The following is a 24,984-nucleotide window of genomic DNA, read 5'->3' as shown; positions in this document are numbered from 1 at the left end:
TAATACCTACACAGTTGTGGGTATGCGAGAACACGGAAGGAACAATCCTAGGGATAGATATACTGCGAGAAGTAGGAGCTTTAGTCGACCCTAAAGCGAATGAAGTGTACTGGCCCCCAGATTATAAGTCAAACAAACAGGCAGGCCCGGGAAACAAAGTAGAAATGGCCCAGCCTATACAGGATTTGATCAAAGGGGGGTAGCCAAAGGAAAATGTGTAAACCTATATAGATAGTCGGAATGCCTTTGGGGTGGTGTCTGATTACATGATAGCGGGAGTAGGCAGGGATATATGACACCAGGAGAAGACCCGTAAGAGACAAGAATATAACCAAGGAATTAGTAGGAACCTCTCTCCTACCCAAAGAGTGCATAATAATAAATTAAAGCACACAAGAGGATGGGCAGCTAAACGAGCAATTGAGAGAGGGAATCTGACCAATGAAGCCCAAATGTTCATGTTGAGTCAAAGTGTGAAACCACAACTGTCTCTCAGTCAGGGATGTTTTTTTGGGTTGCGTGAAGTGATGCAATAATGTTTAGCTCCACCTTCAAAAGCCTGCGAAGGAGTTAACCCTTTCCACTGACAGCTGTTTGAGTTCACCAAGCAACAACTTCAGTATTACTGAACAGAATTTAAAGATATTGGACATTAATAAATGTAAATTTCTTAATGTTGAGTTAATATTTCCCCACAGTGATAGAAGGAAAATTAGGATTTGATAAATGGAAGTTATCTTATATACTAATTGCAGCACCGTCTCAAACGGCCGGGAGACTGCTTGGGAAGCTGTCCTGTTACCCAAAGATAAATCTGGACAGATAGTTAGAGACATGAGGCCAAAGACCAACAGATTATACGGGATCGAGAACAGGATACACGGGACGACCAGAAGGAGGTCTTAGTAATAGATAGCAAAGTGATAGCAGAAATAATACCAGCCAAACCAGGGCTAGCACCCAGATGGTCAGGACCTTATGAAGTATTAATGAATAATGACACCTGTGCTCATGTAGATGGGTCTGGAACGGGTAAAGGAAGGTGGACACACTGGACTCAGTTAAAAATATATAAGAAAGACAATGAGTAAACCAGAGATGGTGCCCTTTTTGACAGAGTGAAGAGTATACTAGAAGATATAAAGAATGGGAAGGGGAGTTACTACATATATCAATGATAGGGCTGTGTATGATGATAATGGGCTGTGTATGATGATAATATTATATGCCATAGTTTACATCTTCAGGTATGTCTGGGGACAGAGCCACAGAACAAGAAATGAACCAGATGTACAGCATTTTGAACTGATAAAATGGATAAGAGCAGAATAATTCTAACTGGCTGGTGACGACCAGCCCCCTTTTTGTAATTACAGGAACATTGGACGTCCGGAATGAGATGGAGCGTCCTCGCCTTGATTCTAGGGATAAATATAAGTATTGCCATTATCGAGGGGGATTAGTAATAAGGAGAACACAGGATGAGGTGTATTTTAGTGTAGCACATAGAGTTACTAAGCTTGCCATTAATATGAGTACTTTTGAGATACAAAACAAACCTGGAACTCCCTGTGGGTAAAACAATTAGAGGATCCACAGGAAAAATCTATCTTACAAAGATGTAAGAAACGGGAGTATTGGAAACGACCGGAGCAGGGTATGCGGCCGGGTTAGCAACAGTCAATAGCTTGGACATAGAAGGAGTAAACGAAGGAGTAGAAGAATTATAAGCAAAAATAGAGAAGTTACTAAAACGAGCTACTGGAAATAGCCAGCAATTGACACTGGCAGGGAAACCAAACAATAATGCAATTGTCGGGGGTGGAAGAGATAGTAGCCCCCCATGCAGAAACAATCAATACAATTATTGATAGACTTAATAATGCTTCTCGCCAAAACAATAAGGAACTAATATGTGCCACGTAGGGCTCATGGCTATTGTCGAATGCTCAGCATAATATGAGGCAAATAAATAATGGACAGATCCCTGATTGGATTACTAATAAGGATCTGGAACCTTGGATTGACACAAATAAAAGCCTATGTAAGGAATGTAAAATGGGACAAGTACACCGGGCAGGTGATTGTCTGACCCCATGGACTAAGATGATTGGCTTTGTACTGGCCATCCCACAATTCCCAGAAGGGGGACAACTCCGATACGACGTGATTAATATAGGAGAAGTACAAAGGGAAAGTGGGTTAAATATCATGATGTCCCTACCAAGACACTTTGGGAAAGGGATGAAGATAATAAACAGAAAAATAAAACCTAAAGGGGGGTGGTAGTGGATGGGTGCCACCACAAGGGAAGGACATGGGTGTGCACACACCCCCCCACCGAGGGAGACACATCCGAGTGCGGATTTGCGAAAATTACCAATTGCACCCTCGAGGTTCACCCAAGGGGATACACCGGACCTGGGTAGCATCAAGGAACAATGGGACCTGTTGTGTCACCACAATTGAACAGAAATATGAATATCAAGATATGGCTTATACCATTCCCCAACCAAACCGTTGTTTTGGTCTAAAGATACCTATACAGATAGGAAAACCTGGTCATTTGATAATATGAGACTTACTAAAAAGGGTTGAAACTTATGTCATACCAGAGCCCAAGGCAATTCCTAAGTTAGAGGAAGCTTGGCAGAAGTTACGGCAGGAAACAAAGGAAATTTTAAAGTACTATCATAAAATAGAAGAAGGCTTAAAGAAACAACAAAAAGACATTAGTACAACATTAGAGGAAACTCACCCACTTCCTCATATTTTGATAATTGGGGACCAGGATGGTCGGGGACTGTGGGCGCCTCGGTGGTACAAGGCAGAATGATATTCCTCTTGATTGTTATTCTGATATATTGTGTATTTTTATTTCTCCAGTGCCTTTGTGCCAGAATGAGTAAGGCCGAAATTGGTGCGGTGAAGGAAGTAGAGCCTGAGGAGGGGCAGGTAGCGATGTTAAGAATGGACAACTCCCCCGCCTCTCCAAGGCAAATGGTGTAAGACGCGATGGGAAGCCCTGAAATTATATGGGATTAATTGGGCATGGTAATTAATGACCGGGCCGGCCAACCGTAAGATGGAGGTGGCAGAAGGAGGGTGGCAGAAGGAGGGTGGTGAATGAGGATTGGTGTGTGATGACAGTCTCGAATTGGCATGTCACACACCCCACGTGGGAATGAGGGACAGGCTTGAGCAGAAAAGCCTCAACCATTAGTGTAGGGTCTAAGGGGCCCCGGGAATGGTTACACCGGACGGAGTGCATAAAGGAAAGCCCACCCTAAAGGAAAGACCACCGTAAAGGAAAGACCACCATACCACAGAGGGGGAAGTCGGCCTCCAAATTGATAAGATATATATACATGTATAACCTAAACTGGTAGAAGGCCAGGGAGTGGAAATACATGTTGACCTGTTTGGAGCAATTGTCCAAAGGTCAAAAGGGGGGACTGAAGTAAGATATTAAAAATTGGATTTAATAAGGAAAAACAAACCAGGATTCATCTGTAACACCAATATACAAAATGGAGGGAATAGGTTAATTCGTGCTCCGAGTTGAACAATAGAAGTCTGTAAAAGTTGTATAAACCCAGATAAGGTTTAAACAGGACTACGGGTTAACTGCTGAGAGATTAAAACTGTCAAAACAACCCCTTAGAAAGAGGGAGAGATATATGGGTTCGGCCACGCGAGTCGACACCTTTGCACTTAAGGGTTTGTTAAGTGTGAAGCTCAATAGGGTTCTATTCTTTTAACTAACTAAAGTGTTTTTGCTCTGTAGAAATAATTTAAGAAAGAGAGACAGAAAATCTGCGGATTGCCCGCTTTGGAAAGATCTACTATCTTAGAGAAATACTTAAAAAGACCAAGCCATCTGACAACAGCAAATGGACGATCGTAAAGTAATAAAGTTGAGGCCCCTGGGTCATGAGAAAGTAACAGGACCAACTGATAACGAAATGTGAGATTTGTAAGCGACTGGAAGAATGGAATGTCACGGTTTTATAATTACAATTTAACTATAATTCTGTATATGCTAATAAGCTTATCCCCGCCTTTAGGGCAGGGCCTTAATTTTTGTATAACTGTGTGAACCTCAAGAGATTCGGTGGAGTTGGAGCCTTGTGTTGGGACGCAAGAGCCACAGCTCCCCAGGCCTGAATAAACCGTTTTTACTTCAATTATTGGGTCTGTCTTTCTTATAACAAGCCAGTGTTGTTGACTTTGTATATCACTTAGTCCACACTTTGGGGGCTTACATCAGCTCACTTCCGTGGGAAGTCAGATGTATAGTTTAATGAGAAACCTATGCAGTCCTGCAAAGCCGGGAGACAGTACATTTGCTGAATTAGTGGCCTTGCTGAAGGAACATTTCAATCCCAGACCGAGTGAGATTGTACAGCGTTTCAAATTTAATTCACGGAACAGAAAACCGGGAGAGACTGTATTGGATTATGTAGCGGTGTTGAGAAAATTGGCACATGATTGCAATTACGGCAACAACCTGAAAGACATGCTGAGAGATAGGCTCGTTTGCAGGATCATGGATGATCGAATGCAGAGGAGATTATTGTCCGAGACTGGGCTTACGTATGAAAAAGCATTGGAACTTGCTCAAGCCATAGAGACAGCGAACCGAGATGTAACAGAAATACAAGGTTCAGACTGGGCTACGACAAAGCAAGTTGGAGGTCAGGTTAATGTGCACAAGTTAAAGCTGCGTCAGAAACCACAACTTGATCATGTAAAGGCATGTTATAGATGCAATGGCGATCACCTGGCGAGGGAATGCAGGTTCCTGGAGGAAAAGTGCCACAAGTGTGGGAAAAAAGGACACATAAAACGTGCATGCAGGGCAAAAGCAACCATGGAGGAATACAAACCTAAAGGGGGAGAAAAGCAAAACCTAGGAAGAGAAGTGAAAAAACAGGGAGCACATCACATCAGCGGAGAAGCTGAGAAAGAAGACGACATGTTCATAATGCATAGTATGGTAGAGAACATTCCAAAAGTGGATCCTATCACTTTGCAACTGACAATAAATGACTCTAAGGTCATCTTTGAGGTGGATACCGGATGCGGTGTGACCATAATGAACAGGGAGGAGTACTCAAAATTGTGGGACCGTGCAAAAGTTCCAGAGTTAAAGTCTTGCTCTATGCAGCTTAAAACATATACCGGTGAATGAGTGGCGACATTGGGTACAGCTACTGTAACTGTGCAACACAGGGACACCGTGGAACAGCTGCCTGTAGTTGTAGTATCGGGTTCTGGACCAAACTTGTTAGGTCGGGGCTGGATACAAGAACTTAAATTAGATTGGGGAGCAATAAATCAAATAGAGGGAGGCAAACAATTGTCTTTGCAAGAAGTGTTGATTGAACATGAGAACGTGTTCAAGGAAGAACTTGGCACATTTAAATGGCCCCCCAGCTAAGATTTATGTAGACAAGGAGGCACTGCCAAGGTTTTTTAAACAACAACCTGTGCCGTATGCCATGAAACCGAAGGTAGAGGCTGAGCTTGACCGTCTTTTGAGAGAGAACATTCTGGAACCCGTGAAATGTTCAGAATGGGCAGCTCCCATTGTACCTGTTTTAAAACCGGACAATTCGGTAAGACTCTGTGGAGATTATAAATTGACAGTAAATAGGGTGTCTAAACTAGAACAGTATCCTATTCCCAAAACAAAGGATCTCTTTGCGAACCTGGCTGGAGGGAAGAAATTCACAAAGCTGGATATGAGTCATGCATACTTGCAGATTACACTAGATGAGGAATCCAAGAAGTATGTAACCATAAATACACACAAGGGTTTGTTTACCTATAACCGCTTACCATTCGGTGTCTCATCTAGTCCAGCTATTTTCCAGAGGACTATCGAGGGTGTACTGCAAGGGATCCCCCATGTTTCAATCTATCTGGATGACATTCTGGTGATGGGAAGAAGCGACCAGGAGCATCTGAGCACTCTGAGAGAGGTAGTACAAAGATTGGATAAGGCTGGGTTATGGCTCAAGAGGAGTACGTGCACTTTCCTGGGGAATGAGGCCATGTTCCTGGGACACAGAGTGGACGCCACCAGGCTCCATCCAATCAAGGAGAAGGTACAAGCACTGCAGGAGGCCCCAGCTCCTACCAATGTGGCTGAGTTAAAAGCTTACCTGGGACTGCTAAACTATTATAACAGATTTTTACCAAACTTGGCAACAGTGTTAGCATCTCTTCACAAACTTCTGCGCAAGGAGGCACAGTGGCAGTGGGAAGAGGAACAGAGGGTTTCATTTGAACAGTCCAAGAAACTGATGCTGTCCTCGGATGTGCTGGTTCACTACAATGCAGAGAAATACATCATTCTCTCTTGTGATGCTTCACCTTACGGGGTGGGGGTGGTTCTTTCACACAGCTTGGAAGATGGAACAGAAAGACCAATAAGGTTTATGTCTCGAACTCTGACACCAGCGGAAAAAAACTATTCCCAGTTAGATAAAGAGGGGTTAGCAGTAATGTTTGGGTTACAGAGGTTTCACAAGTACATATATGGCAGGCAATTCACCATATGCACCGATCATAAACCTCTTCTATCTCTTTTTAATGAAATGAAAGCAGTACCACAGATGGTGTCACCCCGGATCCAGAGGTGGGCAGTGACGTTAAGGGCATATGAGTATGTCATCGTTTACAAGGCGGGCAAGTACCATGGGAATGCAGATGCCTTGAGCCGTCTTCCACTGCCAGGTACACCTATCTGTGCAGCTCCAGTGGACAGAGTTTTGATGTTGGAGGACACGGACACGGCAATTGTGACCGCAGAACAAGTAAGGACTTGGACAGGTAAAGATCCAGTACTGTCTAGAGTCCGAGAATATGTGATGAGGGGTTGGCCACAGCATCCGGAAGGGACTGATTTCACACCTTACAGTGTCAGGAAGACAGAGCTGAGTGTGCAGGATGGTTGCGTGTTGTGGGGAGCACAAGTGATTATTCCACAGCCAGCATGACAGTCTATCCTAGGGCAACTACATCAGTGTCATCCTGGAGTTTCGCGTATGAAAGCCTTGGCAAGGAGTTACTTGTGGTGGCCAAAGCTAGATGAGGAGATAGAAAATCTAGTCAAGACATGCAGCACTTGTCAAGTACACAGGAAGGCACCAGCAGCGGCTCCTCTCCACCCCTGGGAGTGGCCGGATAGACCATGGAGGAGATTACATGTAGATTATGCGGGTCCATTCATGAGAAAGATGTTCCTCATAATCATTGATGCACATTCCAAATGGATGGATGTGTATCCTGTAAATTCTGCTTCATCTACTGTTACTATAGACTGCCTGCGTAGGAGTTTTAGTAATCAAGGGCTACCGGAGATCGTAGTAAGTGACAGTGCCACGTGTTTTGTGAGTACAGAAACAAAAGAGTTCATGAGAAACAATGGCATAGTGCACGTGACCTCAGCTCCATATCATCCGTCTTCAAATGGACTTGCAGTGAGAGCCATACAAACAGTTAAGGACATGATGAAAAAAAGTGCGGAAGGGGGTTTGGCAACCAAGGTGTCACGAGTTCTGTTCAGCTACAGAATAACACCTCAATCTACCACAGGACTCTCTCCTGCTGAGCTGTTGTTAGGACGTCGACTACGCTCCACTCTTGACCTGGTTCACCCAGATCTAAAAAGGAAGGTGGAAAACCGACAAATCAAACAAAAGGAGAACCATGACAAAAGGACAAAGAGCAGTTTTGGAGAAGGAGATGCGGTTCTTACCAGGAATTTCAGTTATGGTCCAAAATGGATTCCTGGTGTCATAGACTCAATCACCGGTCCAGTATCATATACGGTCATGGTGGGAACTGGTCAGATAGTACGCAGACATGTAGATCAGATACTGACCAGACAAATCGAACTGGAGGTTCCAGAGGAGATGTCGGAGGACAAGTTGGCCCCCAGTTATCCAAATGCATCAGTGGTACCACCACCACGAACAGAGCCAGTTCCACCTGGACCCCTTCGTCAAGAGGAAACCATCGTAGCAGAGTCAAATACTCTCAGTACTGCTCAGGAGCAGCAGGTGGCTCTACCACAACCAAGCAGGGACTTGACTGTAAGACGTTCACCAAGGGCTCACAAGCCGCCAGAGAGATTGATAACGACCTGCTAGATTCGTTCAGTATGGACTATCATTAAAGGAGTTTCCTTATGGGACTTTTTAAGAATGTTGTTAAGAAATTAATGTAAACTTAAGAGGGGGGGGATATAGTAATCTGGGATGTAATGTTTAAGTTATCCACCAGATGGAGCCAAAGATTAAGGTATCACATTCACCAGTGTTTAAGGTAATGGGTCATGTAGTCAATGTCCTGGTACACCAGTTATTAAGGTAATGTGGCATTGCATTATGGGTATGACTCAGAGGTGAATCCTCCATCTTGGCATCGTGCAGTTAGATATACTGTGTTTTGCTTGCAGCCTGTAAGATATGTTCCTCTGCTACACCGTGTAATAAACAGTTGGGTTTTGTTCCTTATATCTCGCTTCTCTCAGTTTCGGACCTTACCACTCGAATATCACAGTATTTATGATATCAAGTAAACTGGAAATGTTATCAATTTTCTGATACATTCTGCTAGAAGACTTATCAATAAATCTGTGACACTATAATACATAGTGTTAGGTGGTTTCCTCAGGCCACACCCCATCGATAGGCAATGTACAGAGTGGAACTTTCCTTTCAGCCTGGGGCCGTTGGGTAAATCGTTGCACTTTAGTGCATTCTTTATGATTACTGCAATGAATGAAAACTGCAACAGTTGTTTGATTTTACCATTTGGCATAATTTGAGCAAAACAGCCATACTCCCCATATTGGAGTGGAAAGGTATTTCAAATGTGAATTAACCTTTATCACAGTATCTGTTTTTAACTTTTTGAAAGGCTTCCAACAAAATTCTTTCATTGCTTCTAAAAGTTTTCAATGAAACATTGTTTTCTAAAAAGAGTTGAAGCCAGTTCAAACCCCTCCACTAAGGAGGCGCAATATAATTAGAGAGAAACCCAAATTTGTGACAGGAAACCATCCCAAACAGGAGGTTAATTCCCATACCCTCACCATCAGGGATGTGATTCCTTATAAGAACGAGCTACAGAATATGATTCCTACAATATTAAACAGTCAGCAGTTAGAGATAAAGAGGTTAACAGATAAAGAATATTTGCAGCTAATATAACAGAAAAGGAATTATCCAAGTCTATTTCCATCACACGCCTTAAAAAGCTGAACAGTGTTTACTTTGTTTAGTTCGGAACATAAGCATAGTGAGATGAAAAAAGACCACGGTCCATCTAATTTGCCTACTACCTTCTTGGTAGTCTCATGATACAATTATAATGGATTTCAATTGATGTTTTAGTTCTGTGTACTTGTAATTTACAAAACTAAACAAGCACCTCTGCTTCAAGTATGCCTACTCGTTCCCTCAGTGTCAGTATGATTTCATCCTGTTTTGTCATCTCCTTTTTTAAGTTTTCAATCTGCGAAGTGAAACAAAAACAAAATACGTTACGTGAAAGACAGTGGTAGCAGGCATTGCACATTTGTCCTTCACAGGTGAGGAAGGCCTTTATAGTTCATTGCTCTTCCACATTCTTGAAAGAAAAGCAATTAACACATCATCTCCTGTGGGATATCTAATGATCACTATTAACTTGGAGGTGGTGGTGCTCCCCTGCGCCTGCTGCCCTTGTCCTTCTGTTTGGAAGAGCTTGGTAGTCTCATGATACATTTATAATGGATTTCAATTGATGTTTTAGTTCTGTGTGCTTATAATTTACAAAACTAAATAAGCACCTCTGCTTCAAGTAGTTGGACTGCTTCATTAACTCTATTTATCCACCAGAGCTCCATATAGCTTGATACCCTTAACAAACAAGTGTCTGTTTGTCTGTCTGTCTATCTATCTGTCTATCTATCTATCTGTCTATCTATCTATCATCTATCTATCTATCTATCTATCTGTCTGTCTGTCTGTCTATCTATCTATTTATCTATCTGTGAATATTTCTTCAGCGCTGATTCACTACCCAAACATTCTAAATGGAAAAAATTTGCTGATATCTAAAATCAAAACAGAAAATGCTGAAAACACTGAGCATCTGTGGAGAGAACAAGCAAGTTATGGTTTCAGGTGTGGAACCTTCGTTGAAATGAATGTGGGTTTGGAATTTGATGACTAGATCTAGACTGTGAATAAATTTAATCTAAGTTTCTGGTTTTGCCATCAATTAGGAAGGTAAATGGCATGTTGGCCTTTATTACTAGGGGGTTGGAGTATATGAGTAAGGAAGTCTTGCTACAATTGTACAGGGCTTTGGTGAGACCACACCTGGAGTACTGTGCACAGTTTTGGTCTCCTTATCTAAGGAAGGATATACTTGCCTTAGAGACGGTTCAATGATGGTTCACTAGACTAATCCCTGGGGTGAGAGGGTTGTCCTATGAGGAGAGATTGAGTAGATTAGGCCCTTACTTTTTGGAATTTAGAAGGATGAGAGGAGATCTCATTGAAACATCGAAGATTCTGAGAGGGGTTGACAGGATCGATGCTGAGAGGTTGTTTCCCATGGCTGGAGAGTCCAGAACTAGGGGGCATAGTCTCAGGATAAGAACATAAGAACAAAAGAATATAAGAAATAGGAGCAGGAGTAGGCCATATGGCCCCTCAAGCCTGCTCCGCCATTCAATAAGGTCATGGCTGATCTACGACCTCAACTCCACTTTCCTGCTCTATCCCATTATCCCTTGATTGCCCGAGAGTCCAAAAATCTATCAATCTCAGCCCTGAATATACTCAACGACTCAGCATTCTCAGCCCTCTGGGGCAGAGAATTCCAAAGATTCACAACCCTCTGAGTGAAGAAATTCCTCCTCATCTCAGTCTTAAAAGGCCGCAAATGTAACACCGCTATTCAAGAATGGAGGGAGAGAAAAAATAGGGAATTACAGACCAGTTAGCCTGACATCAGTCGTTGGGAAAATGCTGGAATCCATTGTTAAGGAAGTGGTATCAAGTCACTTAGAAAATCATGATTGAAAACTTCGATCAGATCACCCCTTAACCTTCTAAATTCTAGGGACCTTCCCCTCGTGCCAATTTCTTCATGTGTAAGCCAAGACACTGAGGTCTGGCAGGCTGTTCAGCCAAATTAGCAACTCAACTACCTTCCAAACTGAGGTCAGCGAACAAAATAAAGACTGGGGATTTAACCTGGCACTTCACTCTGTATGAATGAGAACCACATTGGGTGGTACATTTACCGACTTTTTTATATTCGTTCCTGGGATGTGGGCATCACGAACAAGGCCACCATTTATTGCACATCCCTAATTGCCCTTGAGAAGGTGGTGGTGAGCCACCTTCTTGAACTGCTGCAGTTGCTGTGGTGAAGGTACTCCCATAATGCTGTTAGGGAGCGAGTTCCAGGATTTTGACCCAGCAACAATGAAGGAATGGCGATATATTTCCACATCAGGATGGTGTGTGACTTGGAGGGGAACTTGGAGGTGGTGGTGTTCCCATGCGCCTGCTGCCCTTGTCCTTCTAGGTGGTAGAGGTCGAGGTTTTGGGAGGTGCTGTCAAAGAAGCCTTGGCGAGTTGCTGAAGTGCATCTTGTAGATGGTACACACTGCAGCCATGGTACGCCGGTGGTGGAGGGAGTGAATGTTTAAGGTGGTGGATTGGGTGCCAATCAAGCGGGCTGCTTTGTCCTGGATGGTGTCGAGCTTCTTGAGTGTTGTTGGAGCTGCACTCATCCAGGAGAGTATTCCATCACACTCCTTACTTGTGCCTTGTAAATGGTGGAAAAGCTTTGGGGAGTCAGGAGGTGAGACACTCGCCGCACAATACCTAGCCTCTGACCTGCTCTTGTAGCCATAGTATTTATGTGGCTGATCCAATTAAGTTTCTGGTCAATGGTGACCCCCAGGATATTGATGGTGGGGGATTCAGTGATAGTGGTGCCATTGAATTTCATTAGGGTGGTGGTTAGACTCTCTCTTGTTGGAGATAGTCATTGCCTGGCACTTGTGTGGTGTGAATATTACTTGCCACTTATCAGCCCAAGCCTGAATGTCGTTCAGGTCTTGCTGCATGTGGGCATGGACTGCCTCATTATCTGAGGAGTTGCGTCTGGAACTGAACACTGTGCAATCATCAGCGAACATCCCCACTTCTAACTTTGTGATGGAAGGAAGATCATTAGTGAAGCAGCTGAAGATGGTTACACCGAGGACACTGCCCTGAGGAATGTCCTGGGGCTGAGATGATTGGCCTCCAACAACCACAACCATCTTCCTTTGTGCTAGGTATGACTTCAGTCAGTGTAGAGTTTTCCCCCTAATTCCCATTGACTTCAATTTTACTGAGCCACCAGGAGAGCTAGATAGCAGTAATAATTTCTGAGTGGGTTCTGACGAAACGTTAAATCTGTTTCTCTCTCCACAGATGCTACCTGACCTGCTGAGTACTTCCAACATCTGCTGTTTTTATTTCAGACTTTCAGTATCCGCAGTATTTTGCTTTTGTAGCAGAAGTAATTTGATTGTTATTGAAGTAGTGAATATTTTACTATATTATGGAATATATTGGTATTCTACATTAACTTCATGCTCACAGTGTTTATAACGCTGTACAAGCTTCGATGTTGATGGGTGACAACGTTGTCCAGGTGAAAGATCTTTTCCTCTAGCGTGGAAACCTCTAGTTGATGATCCTGAAACCTGTTAACAAATACTTCTGCGTTTATTTGATCCATATCAACTTAATAAAAGTTGTCCCCATTGCATGCCCATTCACCCCTGGAAATATCCCCAAAAAATTAAAGACAGAGGCCTAGAAATTCAGTTTTGCCAGTTTTGGGGCGCTAACGTTAGCGCCCGCCCGACTTTTGCGCCCGCCCCAAAGTTGCGCCCCCTTCGCCGAAATTCAGTTGCTTCACCCTAAGAGGTTGCTGGAGCGCTAAAAGAGGCGTTACACGACTATCTTTAGGCGCTAAGCTGGCGGTGCAGAGGGATAGCGCCGAGGCGGGGCGCAGCGCGGGTGCGGTCATTTTTTGATTGACAGCAGACCCCGTGGCGCCGGCCAGCTCTTAAAGGGGGAAGGGACGATTTGGTCTGCTGCCACGCCCTGCACACTGCAGCTTTCAAACTAGGCCTCAACACTGCTGCTGAGCCCAAGGAGCCATGGCAACGCATGAGAAGGCCTGTGAGCGTGCCCTGCGCTTCTCAGAGCGTGATCTGGATATCATGCTGACAGCATTGGAGAAGAGGCGCAGGATCCTGTTCCCAGACACTGGCAGGAATCCCACCCACCGCGTCTACACCAAAGCCTGGAGGGAGATCGCCACCAGGGTGTCGTCCTACGGCGATGCCCCCAGGGACAAGGTGCAATGTCGGAAGAAATACAATGACCTGACCAGGATTGTCAGGGTGAGTACCCTTTCCACTCTCCTCCTCATTCTTGCATGTACACCTGACATGATGGGCAAAGGGACCTGAAAGGCCTAATGGGCAGCCCTCAGCCAGCAGCTTTGGGACAGTCATGAGCATCAATTGCACATTCTGCACTTTACACACTGGCCAAGCTATTCCACCATGAGAGGCAGTGCACACTAGATCAGGGCTACACTCTGGCCAAGCTATTCCACCATGAGAGGCAGTGCACACTACGTCACGGCTACACACCGTACTTAGAGCCCGTCCTTTCTCTTGCAGGCTAAACTTGTGAATAATCGCAAGCGCCGCGACATCACCGGGGGAGGCCGCGCCAAGTTCCAGAAGCTCACTCCCCTGGAGGAGCGCGTGAGTGGCCTCATGGGAGGCCGCGTGATTGTGCCCAGAGCGTGCGGAGAAGCCGACCCTCCGCTGCCCGGCAATGGTAAGGACCTCGCCTTTTGGCCCTCTCTCATCGCACTTGCGCATCCGAGCTACCTCCTTTGCCACTGTGCCACCAATGCGCTGAATGCCACCAGTCATGACTCCCTCGCTGACGCCCTCTCCTCACTCTGAAGCTACTCTTGTGCCTTCCTGCTTTCAGCTGGTGACGAAGAGCTCCCTGAAGCTGCCAGTGACAGCCCCTCCGAACAGGAGGAGGAGGAGGAGGAGGAGGAGGAGGAAGAGCAACCCGGACCATCAGGGGAGGACTCAGGTCCCGCAGCAGAGGGCGAAGTGTTGGACACGTCTTCCCTGGACGAGAGCCTGGAGCAACTTTCGGAGGGGAGTGCAGCTGCTGGGACCAGTGGCGTCCAGCCACCCAGGAGGGCTGCGGGTGGGCCGCGGCCTTCCCCCCAGAGGGGGGAAGGATCGGAGGGGAGTGCAGTTGCTGCGGACATTCGGCGCCAGCAACGTGCCAAGGGTCGCCTAGCTCGGACCCCTGCTCCCCAGCGGGAGAGTCCCGCCTCCAGTCCGGCCACCTTCACCTCGGAGGAGGCGCGCCAGCTGGACCAAATGGCCGAGGATTCGGACCGCCGCCACACAGAGCTCATGCAGGTGGTGGGACGGATGCCTGAGGCCATCGAGTCACTGGCGACCAGTGTGCGGGAGTTTGGGGCATCAAATGCCGAGAGTGGCCGGATGATGATGGAGGTAGTGGAACGGATGCCTCCGGTGATGGAGTCGCTGGCTGATGCCGTCAAGTCAGTGGCGGATGTGATGCGGGCGCAGACCAGGGCAACAGGGGCACTCACTGCTGCCACACGCGCTGCCTCAGCCAGGCATCGCCAGGACACCCGCCGCGCTGCAGCAGCACAGCGATCCGCCCTTTGGCTGATTGGTGCGGATCGTGCAGTGCGTGCCCGGGCGAGTGGCAGCGTGCGACATCACCAGCCAGCGCCTCCAATACGCCAGCTTGCCCACATTGCGCCATCCGTCGCCGCCACTCCCCCAGTGGAGCGTCAACGGCAAGCGGCTGGAGCTGATGGTGGGCATGCACATGTGCGCCAATCAACAGCCAGTCCCTCGAGGCCCAAAGCCCGTGTAGGCCACCCCCCAAGGCCATCTGGCGGAAGGGCATCTGACCCTCAGGCGCCTTCCCCCAGCCTCGCAGCAGCCACTGGGCAGAGCTTGCGGAGGAGCAGCAGGCCGGGCAGGGGCGCCAAAAGGCTGGACAAGGTCTCGCCCTCGCGGGCCACTAAGTAGAGGGTGTGGCCAGCTTTCATTTTATATGGCGGTGGACATCTTTATTTTGCCCATGGTTGTTTTGTTTATGGGTATGTTTTTTGCGTTAAGGCCGAGGTTGAGGCCTGGTTTGTTCAAATGTGGAGTTACTCCTCCCCAGGTTGTGGGAGTGAGTCGTTTGTTGCACTTTTTGTGGGGGCCGTTGATTGTTTTTGGGATTCATGTGGGAAGGGGTTTCATTTTTGTCAAATATAAATTTATCTTTATTCAGACAGTGTCCATGGTTGTTCTTGTTAGTCTTTGTTGCCTTCGCCGGCTGAGGGCTTGCGGAGCGGCTGCATTCATCTTGCTTCATGGCCACAAGGCATTCCCTGACAGGGGGCTTAGAAGTTACGTTCAATAAGCTGGCGACGGACGGCCCTTGGACCTTGTCGCTCCCTCCTGGGAACGTACTCCTCCTCCTCCTCCTCCTCCTGCTCCTCCTGCTCCTCCTCCTGAGGTGGTGGTCCAACGTCAAGTGGCAGTGCCTGAATCCTGCGGAGAGCCAGGTTGTGTAGCATGCAGCAAACTACGACAAATTGGGAGACCCGGTGCGGCGAATACTGCAGAGATCCGCCGGAACGATCAAGGCAGCGGAACCGCTGCTTGAGGACCCCAATAGTTTGCTCGATGATGTTTCTGCTCCTTTGATGGCTCTCGTTGTATGCCTCTTCAGCAGCGGTCCTGGGCGTGCGGAGCGGGGTCATAAGCCAGGTACACAAAGGATAGCCTTTGTCCCCGAGTAGCCATCCTCTTGGGGGAGGCTGTGCCTCGAACATGTCATGCACAGTACTCTGCCGCAGGATAAAGGCATCGTGGCAGCTGCCTGGAAAGCAGGCATTGACAGCCAGGATGCGCTGCTTGTGGTCACACACCAGCTGCACATTGAGAGAATGGTAGCCCTTCCGGTTGCGATACTGCTCGCCATGCTCCAGAGGTGCCCGCAAAGCCACATGCGTACAGTCAATGGCGCCCTGCACCAAGGGGAAGGCCGCGATTCTTGCAAGTCCCACTGCACGCTGATGCTGGCTCTCCAGGGCCATGGGGAAGGAGATGAATTGGCGTCTCCTTCTGAAAAGGGCATCGGTCACCTGGCGGATGCAGCGATGCACGCCTAACTGGGATATGTTAGCTATGTCCCCAACAGCGGATTGGAAGGAGCCGGTGGCATAGAAGTTCAATGCCACCGTCACCTTCACTTCCACCGACAGAGACGTCCTGCACCTGAGCTTTGGACGCAGATTTCTGCGAAGCAGGTGGCAGATCTCTGCAACCACCTCCTTTCAGAATCTCAGCCTTCTTACACATCGCGCGCCACTCATGGTGAGGTAGGAGCGCTGCTGGCGGTATACCCTGACTGGGTAAGGCCTATGTTGCCGACGCCTGTTGCCCCCTCTGCCTCTAGCCAGGGCTGCCCCTCTGACCCCGCGTCTGCGAGCCCTACGCACATGGCGCTGAAACTCCGCGTTGGCACCCCATGCAACCCCCATCAAATGCTGGCAAACAGTCAAATTTCCAACAGGGCACTTGCAGCGCTTTGGCCTGAGTCCAAAAATACCTGAGCTATTGCTGCACGAAACCAGTTAGCTCTCCTCCTTGTTGTGTGTCCAGAAATCCGTTGCACAAGAGTGTTTGCTGCAAAATGGCTGCCCTTTATACTGCAGGGTACGTGCCCTTTAATTTGCGCTCCCGGGGCCCGCGTCGGCTGTGTTGCGTTCCATTTTACAAACGCTCTGGCCGCCAGCCGCACAATGGGGCGGTCCGACTGAAGTTTGGAATCGGGGCGCGCAAAGGGCGTTGCACGAGGATGTGACGTCATTTTCTGCGCGCGCAGCCGGGCGGGCGCTAAACTTTGCGCCGGCGCTAAGGGTCAACTTAATTTGGGGCGAGGCGCAAACTGCGCTGCGCCCGGGCGCTACACGCATAGCGCCCGAAATTCGCTTCTCTTAAAGCGCTAACTGCTGGCGCAACCAACTGAATTTCTAGGCCAGAGTTTTTTTTTAATACGTTTTTTATGGGATGTGGGTGTCGCTGGCAAGGCCAGCATTTATTGCCCATTCCTAATTGCCCTGGAGAAGGTGGTGGTGAGCCGCCTTCTTGAACCGCTGCAGTCCGTGTGGTGAAGGTGCTCCCACAGTGCTGTTAGGTAGGGAGTTCCAGGATTTTGACCCAGCGACAATGAAGGATCGGCGATATATTTCCAAGTCAGGATGGTGTGTGACTTGGAGGGGAACTTGGAGGTGGTGGTGGTTCCATGTGCCTGCTGCCCTTGTCCTTCTAGATGGAAGAGGCCGCAGGTTTGGGAGGTGCTGCCGAAGAAACCTTGGCGAGTTGCTGCAGTGCATCTTGTAGATGGTACACACTGCAGCCACGATATGCCAGTGGTGGAGGGAGTGAATGTTTAAGGTGATGGATGGGGTGCCAATCAAGCGGGCTGCTTTGTCCTGGATGGTGTCAAGCTTCTTGAGTGTTGTTGGAGCTGCACTCATCCAGGCAAGGGGAGAGTATTCCATCACACTCCTGACTTGTGCCTTGTAGATGATGGAAAGGCTTTGGGGCTTCAGGAGGTGAGACACTCACCGCAGAATACCCAGCCTCTGACCTGCTATTGTTGCCACAGTGTCACAGTGATACGTGAATATTTAAAAGAGGAATTAAGGTGTGGATGAATCCTGGGAACTTTCCTTAACATTTCTCACTTTGCATATTAAAGCTGTCTTAAGGTTTCATAGTGAGTGAAAGGTGGTAGAGTTTTTCCCCTTTAATGAACTTCAATAAACTCCAAGCTGGATTGTTTTCTCTACTTAAAAAAAGTTTGCATTTAAATTCTCAGTAACTTCAGGTACACGGCTATTTTTAAAGATATGTAAGGTGCAGGTTGTTTAAAAAAACTGGTGTGCACTATAGTGAGACCAGTGAAATGAGTGTAGTGTAATATGTGTTCATGCTAAGCAAAGTGCAGGACAGATGCATTTGCATGAATTATCAACAAGTTACTAGACTTGAGCAGTGGATTGTTGAACTTGAGAAGCACCTTGATGTTTACGCATTGAAGAGAAAGCTGAAGAGAATGACATGGAGGGGAAAAGGAGACAGAAGGTGTGACTAGAAAGCAGACAGCCAGGCTGGGAATCCACATGTGCTGCCACCAACCTACTCCTGTTCTGGGCTGGTATTTGAGGAGTTGGTTTGAGGATTACAACAACAACAACAACTTATATTCATATAGTGTATCATTTAGAAAAAGGCCCCAAGGTGCCTCACAGATGCATAAACAGACAAAAAATAGATGCCAAGACAAATAAGGAGATATCAGAAGGGGTGACTAAAAGTTTGGTCGATGAGATGGATTTTAAGCAGGATTAGTCTCCGGCGAATATTTCTGAAGGAAATAAGAGGGTCAGCAGACATTATGTGGAGCTTAGCCCCTTAGAGCATTGTAGTACATGGAAGGTGGGGGCGGGGGAGTGGGGGAAGGGGGCCTTTGAGAATAGGAGACACATATTAGTAGTGGGAGACTTCGGGGTTCATTGTAGTAAGTATTTAAAATTTTGACAGTGTTTTAGCACTTCGTGCAAGTGTGTAATGACAAAAAAAACTTAAAACAGACTAAAGGTAATCACCTATAAATAAATATAGACTAAGATAAGGTAAGGACCAAAGATAAAGAACTAAGGTACCTAAACCATGTTTCAAAAAACGTAAGAGTTTCCAGTAGAGTCGATTGGGCCCCGGACCTGTGTAGGAGCAGTGAGGAGCGGCGGAGCTTAAAACCGGCAGCGAGGCCCGACCAGAGCATCGGACCTGTGTGGGAGCAGTGAGGAGCGGCGGAGCTTAAAACCGGCAGTGAGGCCCGACCAGAGCATCGGACCTGTGTGGGAGCAGTGAGGAGCGGCTTACCAATTCAACAGCGGGGAGAGAGGTAAAAAGTAATCAAAGTGTGACGTCACCAGGAAGCAGGTAAGTGATTGGTTGGTGAGTATTTCTCTCTTTTTTTAAACTTTAACTCTGTGGTTTATAGTTTCCAAGGTCTCTCTGGTGTAGCAGGGACTGTTGGTAAACCAGTTAACTGTAGTGTAATTAGTGTAATTTAATTTAAATTCAATTAATTAAAGGGTAAGTCATGGCAGGACAGCCCGGCCCCGTGGTATGCTCCTACTGCGCTATGTGGGAACTCAGGGACACTTCCTGTGTCCCTGACAACTACATGTGCAGGAAGTGCATCCAGCTGCAGCTACTGACAGACCGCATTGCAGCACTGGAGCTGCGATTGGATGCATACTGGAGCATTCGCGATGCATACTGGAGCATTCGCGATGCTCAGGACATCGTGAATATCATGTTTACGGAGTTGGACGCACCGCAGGTAGAGGTTGGACAGGAAGAAAGGGAATGGGTGACCAACAGGCAGCGTACTAGGCGCAGGCAGGTAGTGCAGGGGTCCTCTGTGGACATCCCCCTCTCAAACAGATATACCACTTTGAGTACTGTTGGGGGGGATGGCTTATCAGTGGAAGGCAGCAGCAGCCAACGTCCTGGCACCAGGGGTGGCTCTGCTGCACAGAATGGGAGGAAAAAGAGGGGTAGAGCTATAGTAATAGGGGATTCTATTGTAAGGGGAATAGATAGGCGTTTCTGCGGCCGCAAACGAGACTCCAGGATGGTGTGTTGCCTCCCTGGTGCAAGGGTCAAGGATGTCTCCGAGCGGCTGCAGAACATCTTGGAAGGGGAGGGTGAACAGCCAGTTGTCGTGGTGCATATAGGCACCAACGATATAGGTAAAAAGCAGGATGAGGTCCTAAAAGCGGAATATAGGGAGTTAGGAGATAAATTAAAAAACAGGACCTCAAAGGTAATAATCTCAGGATTGCTACCAGTGCCACGTGCTAGTCAGAGTAGAAATAGAAGGATACTTCAGATGAATATGTGGCTAGAGGAATGGTGCCAGGGGGAGGGATGCAAGTTCCTGGGACATTGGAACCGGTTCTGGGGGAGGTGGGACCAGTTCAAACCGGACAGTCTGCATCTGGGCAGGGCTGGAACCGATGTCCTAGGGGGAGTGTTTGCTAGTACTGTGGGGGAGGGTTTAAACTAAAATGGCAGGGGGCTGGGAACCTGAGCAGGGAGACAGAGGAAAGGGAAACAAGAATAAAAGCAAAAGATAGGAAGGAGAAAAACAAAAGTGGCAGTCAGAGAAATCAACGGTTTAAATCAAATGTGGCCACAGTAAATAATAATTCTAATAGGTCTAAGAGCGTTAAAAAAACAAGCCTGAAGGCTTTGTGCCTCAATGCGAGGAGCATTTGTAATAAGGTGGATGAATTGGCTGCGCAAATAGAGGTAAACGAATATGATTTGGTTGGGATTACACAAACGTGGCTCAAGGATGGCCAAGACTGGGAACTCAACATCCAGGGGTATTCGATATTCAGGAAAGATGGGGTAGCATTACTGGTTAAAGAAGGGATTAACACAATTGTAATGAAGGCTATTAGCTCTGATGATGTGGAATCTGTATGGGTAGAATTGAGAAATACTAAGGGGAAAAAACGTTAGTGGGGGTGGTATATAGACCTCCAAACAGTAAGGCGGAGGTTGGGGATGGCATTAAAAGGGAAATTAAAGAAGCGTGCAATAAGGGCACAGCAGTCATCATGGGTGACTTTAATCTACATATAGATTGGGCCAACCAAATTAGTAACAATACTGTGGAGGAGGAATTCCTGGAGTGTTTACGGGATGGTTTCCTGGACCAATATGTCGAGGAACCAACCAGAGATCAGGCCATCTTAGACTGGGTATTATGTAACGAGAAAGGATTAATTAGCAATCTTGTTGTACGAGGCCCCTTGGGTCGGAGCGATCATAATATGATCAAATTCTTTATTAAGATGGAGAATGAAGTAGTTGACTCAGAAACTAGGGTCCTCAATTTAAATAAAGGAAACTACGATGGTCTGAGGAGCGAGTTGGGTAGGATTGATTGGGGAATGGCACTCAAAGGGTTGATGGTGGATAGGCAATGGCAAACATTCAAAGACCAAATGGATGAGCTACAGAATTTGTTCATCCCAGTTTGGCATAAAAATAAAACAAAAAAGGTGACTCAACCGTGGCTAACAAGGGAAATTAGGGATAGCATAAGATCCAAGGAGAGGACATATAAATTGGCCAGAAAAAGCAATAATCCTGAGGATTGGGAGCAGTTTAGGATTCAACAAAGGAGGACAAAGGGATTAATTAAGAAAGGGAAAATAGAATATGAGAGTAAGCTATCAGGGAACATAAAAACTGACTGTAAAAGCTTTTATAGATATGTGAAGAGAAAAAGGTTGGTGAAGTCAAGCGTAGGTCCCTTGCAGTCAGAATCAGGGGAATTTATAATGGGGAACAAAGGAATGGCAGACCAACTAAATACATATTTTGGTTCTGTCTTCACAAAGGAGGACATAAATAACCTCCCAGAGATGCCAGGGAACATAGGGTCTGATGAAAGGGTGGAACTGAAAGAAATCAGTATTTGTAGGGAAATGGTGTTAGGAAAATTGATGGGACTGAAGGCCGATAAATCCCCAGAGCCTGATAATCTACATCCCAGGGTACTTAAGGAAGTGGCCCTAGAAATAGTAGATGCATTGCTGGTCATCTTCCAGAACTCGATAGACTCTGGAACGGTACCCATGGATTGGAGGGTAGCTAATGTTACCCCACTATTCAAAAAAGGTGGTAGAGAAAAAGCAGGGAAATATAGACCAGTAAGCCTGACATCAGTAGTGGGGAAAATGCTAGAGTCCATTCTAAAAGATGTAATATCAGAGCACTTGGAAAGCAGTGACAGGATTGGACAAAGTCAACATGGATTTACAAAAGGTAAATCATGCTTGACTAATCTAATGGAATTTTTTGAGGATGTAACTGGTAAAATAGATAAGGGAGAACCAGTGGATGTGGTGTATTTGGACTTTCAGAAGGCTTTCAATAAGGTCCCACATAAGAGATTAGCATGCAAAATTAAGCCACATGGGATTGGGGGCAAGGTATTGACTTGGATAGAGAACTGGTTGGCGGACAGAAAGCAAAGAGTTGGAATAAACGGGTCATTTTCCGAGTGGCAGGCAGTGACTAGTGGGGTACCGCAAGGATTAGTCCTAGGACCCCAGCTGTTCACTATATATTAATGATCTGGACGAGGGAATTGGATGTAATATCTCCAAATTTGCAGATGACACAAAGCTGGGTGGGAGGGTATGCTGTGAGGAGGATGTCGTGAAACTCCAGTACGATTTGGACAGGTTGGGTGATTGGGCAGAAACATGGCAAATGCACTATAATGTGGATAAATGTGAGGTTATCCACTTTGGTGGCAAAAACAGGAAGGCAGATTATTATTTGAATGGCAATAGATTGGGAGAAGGGGAAGTGTAAAGAGACCTGGGTGTTCTTGTGCACCAGTCACTGAAGGTAAGCATGCAGGTGCAGCAGGCGGTTAAGAAGGCAAATGGTATGTTGGCCTTCGTAGCAAGAGGGTTCGAGTACAGGAACAAGGATGTCTTGCTACATTTGTACAGGGCCTTGGTGAGACCGCACCTTGAATATTGTGTGCAGCTTTGGTCGCCTTACCTGAGGAAGGATGTTCTTGCCATGGAAGGAGTGCAGTGAAGATTCACCAGGCTGATACCTGGGATGGCAGGAATGACGTATGAGGAGAGATTGTGTCGATTGGGCTTATACTCACTGGAGTTTAGAAGATTGAGAGGTGATCTCATCGAAACCTATAAAATTCTTTCAGGCCTGGACAGACTAGATGCAGGAAGGATGTTTCTGATGGCCGGGGAGTCCAGAACCAGGGGTCATAGTCTAAGGATAAGGGGTAAGCCATTTAGGACTGAAATGAGGAGGAATTTCTTCACCCAGGGAGTGGTGAACCTGTGGAATTTTCTGCCACAGAGGGCGGTGGAGGCCAGTTCATTAAATATATTCAAGAAAGAGTTGGATATATTTCTTAAGGCTAAAGGATCAAGGGATGTGGGGAGAAAGCAGGGACAGGGTACTGAATTTGGATGATCAGCCATGATCTCATTGAATGGCGGAGCAGGCTCGAGGGGCTGAATGGCCTACTCCTGCTCCTATCTTCTATGTTTCTATGACATCACAGGACAGCAGGTTGGTGATTGGTTGGTGAGTAATGCATTTTTTTGTGCTCTCTAAGCTAGGGAAGTGGTGAAAAGTAGAAACTAGGAACCTTTCACTAATGCTTTATTAAGTGAATAATTCAAACTAGTTAAATTAAGTAGTTTAAAAACACTAAAAATAAGCCATGTATTAATTACATAAAACTTTAGTTAATTAAATATATAAAAGACGGTTAGATAGAGATGGCAGTGCAGGAGGTGTACCGTATTTGCAGCATGAGGGAGTTTGTGGAGAGCAACTTGATCCCAGGCAACCTCATCTACAGTAATTGTCTGCAACTCGAGGAACTTCGGCTCAGAGTTGTTGAGCTGGCATCCGAGATGCAGACATTACGATGCATCAGAGAGGGAGAGAGTTACCTGGACATATTGACCCAGGAGGCAGTCACAAATCTTAGGTTAGGCAGTGGTTTAGATTTGGTTAGTGGTCAGGGACAGGAGGATGTGGCTGCGACTCAGGCAGGTAAGACGCACTGGTAGAGGAGCCTCAGCCTTTGTCATTGTCCAACATACGAGGTACTTGCTGTAATGTATGTACCTTTAAGGGGAGAACTACTTTTTACAGTTCCTGTATACTGTAGTACCGGCAGTGACCACACCTGTATATAAACCCTGAGTAGTGATCTGTACAGTTAGTTCTAGAGTAACCCTCATTCAGTAAACACCTGTTGGTTGTTCCCTGCAGTCTTTTGTCTGATTGTTGAAGGACACAACATTAAGATACACGGATCTAACATTGGTGACGACGCAGATTCGAACCTACCTGCAACTCTGCATCACCTCCCAGGGGTTCGCTCCTGGAGAACAGTGGAAGGAGGTCGAGTTCAGAAGCACGGGCGTCGACCACGGGCAACCGCCCAGTCATCCAGCGGAGATTTGAGCATCGCAGGGGAGGCTGTCGAGAGCCAGGCTTGGCTTTCCAGTCATAGTGGTCCAGCGAAACGGGCTGGCAACAGGTACTGCGCAGACCCTTCCCTGACAGCGGCAGCTAGAGCCGACCGAGCGGCACAGAAAAAGGCCGAGCAGCGTCGACGGGGGAGAGAGAGAGGGCAGAGCGCACAGGGCGCAGCCGGTGTTCAGGACCGAGCGGCGTCAACGGGGAGAGAGATGAGAGAGAGTAGAGCGCAGCTGGTGTTCAAGGGCTGAGCAGCGTCAACGGGGGAGAGAGGCGAGAGAGAGCAGAGCGCAGCCGGTGTTCAAGGGCCGAGCAGCGTCAATGGGGGAGAGAGGCGTGCAGGAAAACGCAAGGCGCTGCCATTGCCATGAGGACCGCAGAGAGCGGCATTGGCAGCAGCGCAGGAGCAGCGCACGAAACCCACAGGGCATCGCCATTTGCCACGAGGATCGCCGAGAGCGGCGTTGGCAGCAGCGTGGGAGACGCCATTTGAAGCCGTAGCGGGGAAGAAAGGAAAGCGCGGGAGATGCCATTTTAAGCTGCAGCGGGGAAGAAAGGAAAGCACGGGAGACGCCATTTTAAGCCAATCTAACCACACCCAAAAATGCCGAAGAGTGGCAGTATCACAGCATTCGACAATGAAGTCGAAGATTGGACGACATATGTCGAACGCATAGAAGTATACTGCA

General features: G+C 47.0%; 1 protein-coding gene across 2 annotated transcripts in view; it reads right to left on the bottom strand.

Annotated features, from left to right (window-relative positions):
• Nucleotides 1-24,984, bottom strand: part of LOC147123563 (coiled-coil domain-containing protein 68-like) — a 151,668-nt gene that overhangs the window by 5,512 nt on the left and 121,172 nt on the right. For both annotated transcript variants that reach the window (XM_085974677.1, XM_085974685.1), the window contains exons 8-9: nucleotides 12,670-12,775; nucleotides 9,448-9,531 (exon numbers count right to left, since the gene is read on the bottom strand). In XM_085974677.1, the coding sequence (XP_085830803.1) occupies nucleotides 9,448-9,531; nucleotides 12,670-12,775 (190 nt within the window). The remainder of the gene's footprint in view (nucleotides 1-9,447; nucleotides 9,532-12,669; nucleotides 12,776-24,984) is intronic.

Source organism: Somniosus microcephalus, chromosome 2 (genome assembly GCF_052327205.1).
Source record: "Somniosus microcephalus isolate GS21.2 chromosome 2, FLI_Smic_1.0, whole genome shotgun sequence".
NCBI lineage: Eukaryota > Metazoa > Chordata > Chondrichthyes > Squaliformes > Somniosidae > Somniosus > Somniosus microcephalus.
The sequence above is the reverse complement of the archived record's forward strand: the minus strand, read 5'-3'. Positions and strand labels throughout refer to the sequence as shown.